Source organism: Hyalella azteca, unplaced genomic scaffold (assembly GCF_000764305.2).
Source record: "Hyalella azteca isolate HAZT.00-mixed unplaced genomic scaffold, Hazt_2.0.2 contig5432, whole genome shotgun sequence".
NCBI lineage: Eukaryota > Metazoa > Arthropoda > Malacostraca > Amphipoda > Hyalellidae > Hyalella > Hyalella azteca.
Genome location: NW_025935622.1, coordinates 173,611 through 185,673, shown reverse-complemented (window position 1 = coordinate 185,673; position 12,063 = coordinate 173,611). Strand labels below are relative to the sequence as shown.

Genomic DNA, 12,063 nt, shown 5'->3' with positions numbered 1-12,063 from the left:
TCTTAGACATGCAAGAGGTGCTTTAATTTACACTCATGCATTCATCACATCTGCTTACAAATACGTCCGAAAACACCAGGAATTTTTCAGCAGGGCACATGTATTATAAAAACTCTCTAGATCCAATAGCAAATATTAGTAACTCTGATTGAAAATTTTAGTGACTTACTAACTTTCTGACTTAACCGCTTCAATAACGGAAGGACATCAAGGCCATTGAGGCCGTTCACGTTGGTCAAGCAACGAACACAGAATGTTTTAAGCATTCAAGAGGTTCCCACCAGAAGCAGAAAAGTCAACAACTTTGAACAAGGTTCACAGACAGTGAACAGCGCCTCCAACAATGTAAAAACAATAGAGCATGGGAACATAGAAAACATAACCCCATATCTTTGCATTCGCTATAGTTGAATAATAATTTTTACAATTTTTACAACAAAGTCATTGATTGACTGTTGACTTAAAATTTGTATGCATCAGCACCGATTTTGCACAGGATCCTCGATTAAAAACATTAAACAGAAAATCATGGAGCTTCTCTCGCATATAAATACCACATTAAACTCCGAGCGTCATCCTTCACATATTCAAACTATATCTTCAGTAGTATACCCTCTCAAAGACTGTTGATAAGGAAGCCAGAGAAGGTAGTATATGCTTCTTCGTATGGATGCTCGTAGATCTCCCCCTGCTGCAGCTCCAGATAGACATTCTCGCCAGGGTTGAGGAAGAGTAGCACAGAGTTGGCACCCCACTGGTAGCCATCCTTGCCTCCGTACGCCGTTACTTGGAAATGTCCGTCCTTCATCAACGCAATTCTAGAAAACAGCGAATAACAAATTACAGCATTGAAGTTTATTCATAATACATGAATAAAAAAATCAGATATTTTAGCAATAGCAATTTTCATTTCTAAATGTGAACTGTTAAGGATCATAATATACATGAACTGTTGTGCAAAACTAATAATGTGCAAATAATAGTTGTGCAAAACCAATCGACATTAGTCTAGCATGAGGCCTGGGTTTAATATTATTTTGAGCTGAGATAACGAAGCAATTTGTCTAAACCGTTTCACTGAAAATTCTTCACATAGATGTGTCAATTTACCCCATTGAACAACTGTTAGCAAATGGTCAATGAAAAAAATTGCACTCTATCGATAAATTCAGGAAAAACATTTGATCTCAATTAACGCCCTGTCCGCAGAATGATTCCGGAGTTGGGACGACTTTTCACAGTTTGCTAACATGGCCTCTCTGACAAATATATTGAGTTGAACATAACTTATTAAAATTGCATATATATACTTCTCGGCTAATTCGCCCAATCCGGAAAAACGCCAAATGCTTTTGAACGGCATCTGATACAATCTGAGCGACTTGTCTTAGCCTGACCATCAATTATTTGATTAGGCGGTAGTTAGGGGTATTGTTATTAGCTATTTAAAGCCCTAGTATACTTACCTAGCCTAGTAGTGACTCTCATCAATGATGTTAGCTGTTATATATTATAAGTTCAATTACATGCGTTCTTTGCTGCTCAAGCCACAAATTAACTTACCAGTTGAAGCTGCAGTATTTGACGCCAATCTTAATAACAAGCTAAAATATCTCAATAAAATATATGCTTCTGTGTGTGCTTCTTTATTAATTAAACCTATTTCTAACGTTGTAATGTAATAAAAAACCACCAAGACAGGAAAATAATAAAATTAAATACATGGACTACATGTAAGGACTACATGGACCACATGTAAGGACTACATGGACCACATGTAAGGACTACATGGACTACATTTAAGGACTACATGGACTACATTTAAGGACTACATGGACCATATGTAAGGACTACATGGACTACAACACTACATGGACCACATGTAAGGACTACATGGACTACATGGACTACATTTAAGGTCTACATGGACCATATGTAAGGACTACATGGACTACAACACTACATGGACCACATGTAAGGATTTCTTGGGCTACTTTTTAAAGAGGCAACTAACGTGAAATCCGAGTCTTTGGCAGATATTGCGTGGAAGGAGAAGAAATAGAGTCCCGTGCATGGCGTTTCGAACTGCTGGCGCTTCTTGGACCAACCGCCGGTGTTTGTGAGAACGTCCTGGTACAAAAACATGGCAAATAAGCCTATGTATTTCATAACAATTCATATATTTCGCCTCCATATTATATTTCACCACATCCATATATTTCAGGAAAATCAGATGTTTCACCTCCATCATATATTCGACTATTCCAATATACTCCTATATATCACCACATTCGTGCATTTCACCACCATCACATTCTCGTATTTCCGGAGAATCATATTCAATCATGGAACAGTTTTTCGGATCCAGTTGCATCGGCCCCAATAGTGAACGGCTACAAATGTTGCATTGACTTTCTTTGGAAGGACCTGGTGGGAGCCTATTCGCCATCATGTCGGATGGTGGATTACAATCCTTGAAACGCTACCTCAAGCATTGCGCTGCGAACATGAGCGACGAACAGGCCTCTACGACCGAGGTCCTCAATCGTTTTAAAGTCACCTCAAGTCACGTATTCCACCTCAATCATATATTTCGCCATCATCACATGTTCCACTACAACCATATATTAGGTATAAATATTGTATATAAAATAAAGTAAGTTACCTGGAACGTAAGCCTGCGTGGCTTGCTTTTGTCAGTGTCTTGCGCGATGCCTTTCCGGACACTGAAGGCTGCTACGCACGGTCTGCTCGAGGGATAAAATGTAAATAAAGCTTTACAAGATGAATATATATGAAGCATATATATTCAATTCCACAAAATTTTAATTGATGATTGAAAAAAATTTTAAACATTTTTTTCTAAAATTGTAAATAATTTGAATTTTAATTGATAGTTGAAGACACTTTGCTCACCCTGATGTGACTGCCGTTGAAGGGGACTTTGAGTTCGAAGACGAATTTGCCAAAAATAACTGTCGGTTATCAGATTCTTTTCTGTCATTTTTATTATTATTGTCCCTGTTGTTTCCATCATGAGGATTGACTGCGCTGAATTGTTGTTGAACAAAGCTAGGTTTACCATCGTTATTGCCATTCTCGTTATTTATAATTGGATTGTGTTGCTGCACGACTGAACCGCTCTGAATGACGCTTACTTTGTTATGTTGGATGTTGTTTCGCGCATTAGCATTATTGAAGCCATTATTGTTACTCTGAAATTGGTTTAATATTAAGGGCAGTTGATTCTGGATATTGTTTTGATTATTGGTTGTTGATGTTAGGAGAGCCTGGTTGTTGTTATTACTCGTGACAGTTGTTATTGTTTGTCGATTAGATGCAGGTGTTGTTATCGTCCTGACAATTTGTAGTTGCTTGTTTGGATTGCTGATTGTATTACTTTGTTGATTGATGACGTTGGATTGGCTGTTCTGGCTGTTTGTGTCAAGAAAAGTTTGTTGGTGCACTACATTTATGGGCCTAATTTGATTACTGTTCAGGACAGTATTATGATTTAAATTATTTACTCTATTGTGATTACCGCTTGGGACACTCTGTGTGGTGATGAAATTGACCTGCTTGTTTTGATTGTCATTGTGAAAATTATGAGGACTAATGTGACTGAAGGGACTATTTTGATCGATCGTGTTAACTTGACTGTTAAGCACCAGCGGCTGCTCGTTCTGGTTCAAGACGACGTTGCCTCCTTGGTTCACTAAGTGACGTTTTTGCTGTACGTCCGTTGTGAGCGAGAGCAGCTCGGCCGCTTGGACCGTGGATCTCCCGATGCGGTTAATTCCACCTAATACGGTGGCCGCCATCGGGTCGTGCTCCAGCTCCGGTGATATTGGCGTCACGATGCTGGATGATAAGAGTCGCCTGCTGACTCGCTGTTGCAGAGATGAGTCATAGTTTCTGTCAATCGAGCGGTGGAGAGAAATTTGGGCTTCAGCTGAATGACTACAAATTATATGGAAAAATAGAGCCGCAAAAATATGAGTGAACCCAAATTTACTTGAATTTGACATTTTTGGAACAATTTTGTTTGAGTGGCAATTATGTAAGTACAGCCCGATAATATGAATATAGTATATGCTCGATTCTCTCTGAACCACTTATTGTACGCCTGTAAAATGCAGTGAAATATTATATTAACAAATGACATATTATTGTGCTACGCAAACTCTGTGGCGAGCGTGAGTGAAAGCAGCTAGGCCCGCTGACATTCCTTGTAAATAATGCAAAAAATGATGGCGTGGTTCGGCGTACTGCATTGTACGTGCTTTACAGAATAATGCTTTCACTTTCCTTTGGAGGCTTACTGAATTACTTCATTGACCGCATGAACTTCTCGTTAGCTTCAAAAGGGTATACTAGAAGTACTCACGAAACTGTCGTGAAACTGTTTTGAAACTGTTAGCACTCATGACACTGCCGCGAAACTGTTATGAAACTGTCATGAAACTAGTATGAAACTGTCATGAGTGCTGTTATCATGAAACAGTCGCGTAACTGTTATGAAACTGTCATGAAACTAGCATGAAACTGTCATGAGTGCTGTTATCATGAAACAGTCGCGTAACTGTTATGAAACTGTCGTGAAACTGTTATGAAACTATCATGAAACTGTCATGAAACCGTTATGAAACTGTCATAAAATTGTTATTAAACTGTCATGAAACTGTCATGAAACTGTTATGAAACTATTATGAAAATGTAATGAAACTGTTATGAAATTGTCATAAAACTGTTATGAAACTATCATGAAACTTTTATGAAACTGTCGCGAAACTGTTACTAAACTGTCATGAAACTGTTATGAAACTGTCATGAAACTGTTGTAAAACTGTGATGAAACGGTTATGAAATAGTCACGAAACTGTTATAAAACTGTCATACAACTGTTATGAAATTGTTATGGAACTGTCATAAAACTGTCATGAAACTGTTATGAAATTATCATGAAACTGTTATGAAATTGTTATGAAACTTTTATGAAATCATCATGAAACTGTCATAGAACTGTTTTGAATCTGTCATGAATTTGTTATGAAACTGTCATGAAACTGTTACGAAAATATTTTGAAACTGTTATGAAACTATCATGAAACTGTCAGCACTCACACTCTTTCGATTCTAACCACGTTACTTGGTGATATCTCTTCAAACAACCATTATACACGCTTATTTGCGAAAAACCAGGAAAAAAACAAGATGATACGAAATAATGGCGGTAATTTTAGACATTTCCTCCAGTGACATGATGTTGTTCGTCACTATACCGGCAATCCACACCTTGAAGAGTTCACCGGCAATTCACTTTCACTTCCAGACGCGATCAAGCTGAGGCGCAACGATCGATGCGACAGTGTATATGATGACGATTTCTTGCCATAGAAAGTTGAGCTAATTCATTTTTCACTGATTTAACTTAAATTTATGAAGCATCCAGATATAGTGGATCTGTTCTACAGAAGGCACCAAAATCCAATATATGCTTCGAAAACTGTGTACTGTATTTTTTCCATTGACATTTTCAGAGAATATTATTACAATTTGAATTTAATGCATTCATTCAATTATTGAATTATTAGTATATTTCTAATAAATTCAGTTGCACACTGAAGATTCAATATGTACAAGAAATTTGTTTTCAAATCCTGAAATCACTCTACACCATTCCACACCACATGATTCGGGACTCGCTCACGTAGCCCATATACAGTATAACTGCATAGGGCAGCAATACCACATAGCCATGCTGATCACCGCGTCATTCACATGTACCTTTGTTTATCGCATGGTGGATGTGTGTGCCCACACAGATCAATGAGTAGCACAACACATGGTGTATTTGTATGCCCACACAGATCAATGAGTAGCACAACACGTGGTGTGTATTTGTGTATACACGTTGATTAACGAGTAGCACATCCCACGGTATGTGCGCTCTCTTACAACTCTGTTCAGCAAATCATGTATGATTATGCATATGCTGTTATATTCGGGAGAAGTTCTTCCTTTACACAAATCATAAAAATCATTCTCTGATTGTTAATAAAACTTACATAATATAGGTATGTATGAATGAGTAGACAGTCACACTTCTGTGAATGATAAACTACTCGTATCTGTATTTACACACACCTCCGTGTAGCACAAGTAACGTAAGCATTTCTTGGAGTGAATTTCATATCTTTAAAAAAGCATCTCACACTTTGATGAAGAAGCACACACTGTGTTTTAATAAGCACATACTTCTGTGCAACACACCTCACTCGTATATTACATACCCCATCACATACACACATGCTCTTGATTTACTCGACACCAACGTACATGGGTATCTCTACATTGGCCACGGTAGCACATAGCCCGAATGAGACGCGCGTCCTCCCGCCCTCTCGTCTGTACCGCGACACTTCGGCCGCTGTACTTTCACTTTCTAGGTTATGTCTGAGCCGCGCTAGAGACGATTCCGCGAGAAACAGAACGGTTCATTAGATTTCAAATGCGAATCATGAAAAAGAGGTCCACGGTTAATAAAAGTTTGCCGTAAAGGAATTACGTATCACTCGCTGTGTTGAAATTAGAATATTGCTTTCGGTAGCATGTAATTAAGAGTGTTAACTGCAGTTTGAAAAGTGAAATGCCACAAAGCTTTATTTTATAATATTTATTATTTGGACTCTTATAATGCTTATTTTTTATGAAAAGGGGCTTGAAAATGTCAACGGTTTTTAAAGTTTTAACAGCAGTGGTTGAAAGCTGCCAAGGTAAAAAGATTACGTTACTTCTACCGTGAGTTAAATTTTTGTGGCGTATTTAAGCGTACATAAGAATTCACTGATATCTGAAGGGATATGTTGACTTGGTTTTTCAGGTGCTTTCTCACTCGAAGAATTTGCCTGCTTAGTGCTTAGGCTAGAAATGTGTAGCACATGACAATTTTTGTCTAAAATATCTTCCACCGCTCCAGAGAGATGGAAAATTAAAAGCATCAAATTCGATCGGACTGACAGTTATTCAATATATGAAAAAACATTATCTATTCATTTACTTACAAGAATTTGTACACGTGCTTTGCTAATCACCCCTATTCCAGATGTTCAAAAATAGATTGAATTGCGATCAATAAACTAGATCTAGACTTATGTTGAAATTTATCATGAGCTTTTGCACCACCATTTGTTCGCTCACAAAAGGATAACCTAATTGAGCTGACCAATGACTTATTTAAATCTTTCCATTCCAAGTTTATAATCCGATGAATTTAAAACGTTTATCAAGGTTTTTTCTTCACTTTTTTCGTAATCCGCGCTGTTTGCCCTGCCAACGTTCACATAAAGGTTGGGTGTGTGTGCATTTTTAAGACTTTCTATGTGGTTCCCGTGCATGACCTTACATAACCGGATAAGAAAGCTTGCACACATCCATAAAATCACATACGGGCCTGATTAGGGCAATTCACTGGTAACAAATAATGTTACGGTGGTTTCTGCAAAGATCTATCCAGCCGAAATTTTTACAATCACCACAAAAATCATTGATAAAGATACCACATACTGAGGTGGACAAAAATATCGCATCTCCAGGCAAATGACGTTGAAAGAACGTTCATCACGAATTGATTTCAACAAAATAATGTTTTATTAACATTATTTCGACATCAGATGCCTGGCATGACATGAAGCCGTTAAATCAAAGCGCCCTAAGGGCGAGCGCACTTCACATCACCTCACGCGACGGGCTGCACTTTGAGACTGGAAGTGAACAGCCGCGTCAGGCTGCCTCCAATGCACTCAGTCCGTCCATCCAGCAGTAAAAATTGGCGATATTTTAGCTTATGATTTAGATAATGTAATGGCCGTATTGCTCCAAATGCGGAATGAATGGCTATAACAGAACTATTGTTTTGAATTCCAGAAATATAAATGGTGATCGTTTCCGGGTGCAATTTCCGTATTTCAGTATATGATAGACATTTAAACGAAATTGGATGCTTGATAGATATCATAACTCAAATGTCAAAATCAACTTGACAACTCGAATGCTAAATTCAGCATTCCTGATAACCAACCAATATTTCTGTGCAAGGGAAACTTTCTGATTGGGTCAAATTGGCTCGGAAAACTGATTTACGTATGGCAGCTTGAATATTCAAGGATATGAAATACGTTTTCTTTAATAGAGACACTCATATAAGCAAGCTTGTGCGTTTGCTTGAATTCAATATGCATTACCACAATGATATTATTGTTTCAATTTTCCTTGACGACAATTTATTTTGTTATTGATCAACATAAAATAATTATTTCTCAATGGCTCATTCAATTTTAATGCGACTTGAATTTTCGTGGCGAATCGTACCCCACCTGTCGACAATAATTATCGTGAGTATGGATTTTTTCAGCAAACTTTCTCTATTAAGACTGAAACTGTTACATTAGCATATATGAAATGTTAATTATCGGCTATTTATTATATTGTATTTAATTTCACAATGGAGGTTTGGTTTGAGATATGAGATTATTTCTATTTGGCAATACGCTTATTATTATTCGAAGATGCCAAAGACACTTTATGTAATATTACTGCGTTTTGAATATAATTAGTCATTTTCAAGCAAAGTGATGGTTTTTAAAGGTTTAAATGTTCAAAGTGACATATAATTGTGAAAATTGGGTATCATGGATAGAAATGGAAAATTAAAAATTAAAATTACTCTGAGAATAAGACCAATGTCCACACAAAGTGCATATTTTATTAGCGAAACCTAATATTAAGAAGCAACTTCTGCCTTACGATGCCATTACAAATGACTTAATGCACTTTCCGTTTTGTTTATGTTATGCATTTTATATTAATTTCATCCATTTTTTTGGAATGTTTCTTACTCCCGTGATCGTTCATCACGAGGCCACTCTTCTCAAATTTATCCATTTTTCAAAGAATTTGTCCTGTTAATATGAAACTTTTCTTTACCAGCTTTAAATTTCTTGAGGTAAATTTATTTTCATTGTAATTTCTAAGAAAAATTTGCACTTTCATCATGCCTATGGGTCCCCAACCGCCAAGCAGTCGACGCGGAGGACATTCGGTGCAACAAAGGAATCATGGTCACGGTCATCTGGTCAATGGCAGAAAAATATCAATTGTTTAACGGAAATTAAAAAGAGTTTTTTAATTCCTTCAAGCTCAACGCCAAGGGCAAGCCATTTCCTTCGAAAAACTGCACCCAAATTAGCAATGACTTTTTATGATAACGCAATATTCCGTCGGCGGAGATGATACTTCAAACAGAATGAGCAGTTACAGTGAAAAAAGGCAGAAAAAGCTACTTATTGCTGAAAATGGGCTAATAAAGACGAACGCGTCAGAAATTAACCTTAATATAGAAGTTTTAATAAATAAGTGATATCAAAGACAAACTCGTCAGATATAACGCATAATGAACCGATTAAACTTTTCAAATCAATTACAATTGTAATTATTCTTACACACAATGCACTGTATTTCTGCATATCGTTATTTTACTGCTGTATTATTATCAGTAATATTCTGCCAGAAATGAATATTTTATCTCGCAGTACAAATTCTGACACAGAAGCGATCACTGCATATATCATTGGCCCTTTCAGATTCGGACAAATGAATACGGCTCGAAAATAATCCGGCGTCAACATCAATTAGTTGTCCGTAATTGACAGCAGCTCCAATAGTCGGCAGTAATGAGCAACTTTAATTAGAAATCATTTTCGGTTCCTTTAATTGAGCTGCGGAAATTCACGCGTGCCTGCCAAATTAATCTTCTGTTTCATCTTCGTTTGAATTCTTCCGCTGTTGAACTTAACATTGCGAAGGACTGGTGCAAATTCCTGTCAATATTTAGTCTAGCCGATAACAGCCGAAGCGTGAGCTGCCAGACTCTATAGGATCAACATTTTTACTTTGAACCCCTTCGCTGAACCCGGAAGTGCATATGAATATTTTTTGATATTCTCACTCTCATCGAAATATAAGGAACATGTTTATTCATTTAAATTGATCATAAAAGTTATTTTATTATTTCATTATTTTCATATTATTATTTTCCAGATTTATTATTTCAAAATTCCATATAAAAATAATTTCGTGTCTCTAGAGCAAACGAATGCTTATAAATAATTTAATTTGATAAGTCAAACTTATAATTCTTGTGGCGTCAGTCGCGACTTTTTTTTTCTCCGCCAAGTCTGAGGTCGTCGGATGTTTTCCTCGCCTCGAGGACTGCCGGCAAGCCAACGACTGGGCCGCCGTAAATATTTACTTCTAAATATTGTCTCGCCTCAAATTAGATAAAGTGAAGGCCACGAACTGACAAAACATCGCAATAAATAACCTGCATGCGCACTTTATCGTGATCAATATTTTATATTCAACTTAGATTTTCATTGGATGTCTGTTTTGGAACAATCCGCAGTATTCTGCGGATTATTCCATTCGCTTCCAATTACTTTGGATATAAACTACGTATTTCTTGCTCATGGATTGTAGAATTTTTAACTACAATTAACATTTGAATTGTGTCTCTTTAAACATATGACATTGTATGATTGTTTCAGGTTTCCTACACGTATATTTTGAGAGGAATTCGTGGGTTTGCTGGAAGCATTGTTGGATGTGCGATAATTTCGTGTCCATTGCAGGATTATTACAAGTCTGCAAATTGTCGCCGACAAAATAAACTGGAAAGAGAGACGAATGTCAGGCAATTGAGCTAAAACTAATTAAATCTTTAGACGAATCAAGATGAAAGAATAGTACTAGCAGGCCGAAACGTAAATTTGGTAAATATTTTTTCTGTTTAGTGCCAATTCCTGTTCATTTTTTTTTCCTTGAGAGAATTATATAATGTTAGGAAAGGCTTTTTATAACGCCAACTCTACTCTGAATTTACGCACGGATAAATTATTTTGATGAATAGTGACTTTACCTCCACAATCAATGCCAAGATCAATTAAAAAATTTGTAACATTTATTTCCAACGGATTAACCAAGTATCGATTTTCCATTCAATTGAACTGCAATTTTTATGACGTTATTAGGGAGCAAGCCCATTGTGACCAGTTTCCTGTTCGTCATTAGAAATTCCACCTAAAATTTTAAATTGCGAGCGGCAGAGTCAACGTTGATGAGCAACTAATGGAACCTCCACTGGGAATGACACTCGCTGCCAATGCCCTTGTGGGGAAAGAGTTAATTAACGGAATTTCGGTCCCGGAATGTGGCTTGAATAAAAGTTAGTGCAGAACAAGTGTTATTTGACGGTACATAATTCAGTTACTTTAAAGTAAAATTTAATACAATCGCTGAATATGAAACTAAGGCAGATATTTTTATCACAATTTTCATAATGCTTATGTAGGAAATAAAGCCATTTCAATGCTATTGAAATGGCTCATTTTCAGGTCAATACGCTTGACCTGAAAATGTTCAAAATGGGAATAAGATTAGAAAGAAATTAGTCTTTTCTAAATTATTTATGTTCTCTCATTATGTGTTGTGAACTCCTGTGTGAAATAAGAAAGAGTAAAGACTATTTTTACGAGCACCCCAACTTAACATTTAAATAGCTAACTGTTCGTCAAAAATTTTTTGAGCTCACCTTCGGAAGTTGGAAGCGACAATAAATCAATGGGCCCTGTGAGGTGAAGCAAGAAGGCGTAATGCATGCTGGGCGAGTTGCACAGACAAGAGGAAACGTTTCAAGCAAAGCTCAGTATTGATGTTCACGCACCACTTTTGCCTAATTTACCCAGAGATTGTGTTGAAATCATTCATATAGACTTTTATTGACGACCGTTGCTTGTAGCTCAATACACATATGTAGTCTAGCAACAATAAATACTAATATTTAATTTTGCCATAAAAAGGAACATTTTTTGAACGCGTAAGTGATGTGCGCAGTGAAAATTCCCCCGGTGTTGCCCTGCCAGCATTCACAATCGATCCCCCGTTTGCGGGTAACTCGAAGAGTTTAGGGAATTTTCGCTCAACTTGTACTTGCGCCCCAGAGGTAGT

General features: G+C 36.9%; 1 protein-coding gene across 1 annotated transcript; it reads right to left on the bottom strand.

Moving 5' to 3' along the window:
• Positions 1 to 5: 5 nt before the first annotated feature.
• LOC108666349 (uncharacterized protein DDB_G0287625-like) lies at positions 6 to 4,128 on the bottom strand. The gene is made up of 4 exons (XM_018153201.2): positions 2,917 to 4,128; positions 2,666 to 2,747; positions 2,015 to 2,130; positions 6 to 818 (listed from the first exon to the last, which is right to left on the bottom strand). The coding sequence occupies exons 1-4, from the start codon at positions 4,026 to 4,028 to the stop codon at positions 617 to 619; spliced, it is 1,512 nt and encodes a 503-aa protein (XP_018008690.1). The 5' UTR covers positions 4,029 to 4,128; the 3' UTR covers positions 6 to 616.
• Positions 4,129 to 12,063: the final 7,935 nt, after the last annotated feature.

What these genes read in the sequence shown, in the direction of transcription:
- LOC108666349 (XM_018153201.2), bottom strand. Translation starts at nt 4,028, where the DNA reads ATGTCAAATTCAAGTAAATTTGGGTTCACTCATATTTTTGCGGCTCTA. An exon ending in CACGCAGGCTTACGTTCCAG is followed by an intron (nt 2,131 to 2,665) that starts GTAACTTACTTT and finishes TTTTTGTACCAG; the next exon opens with GACGTTCTCACAAACACCGG. An exon ending in GCCAAAGACTCGGATTTCAC is followed by an intron (nt 819 to 2,014) that starts GTTAGTTGCCTC and finishes GCTGTTTTCTAG; the next exon opens with AATTGCGTTGATGAAGGACG.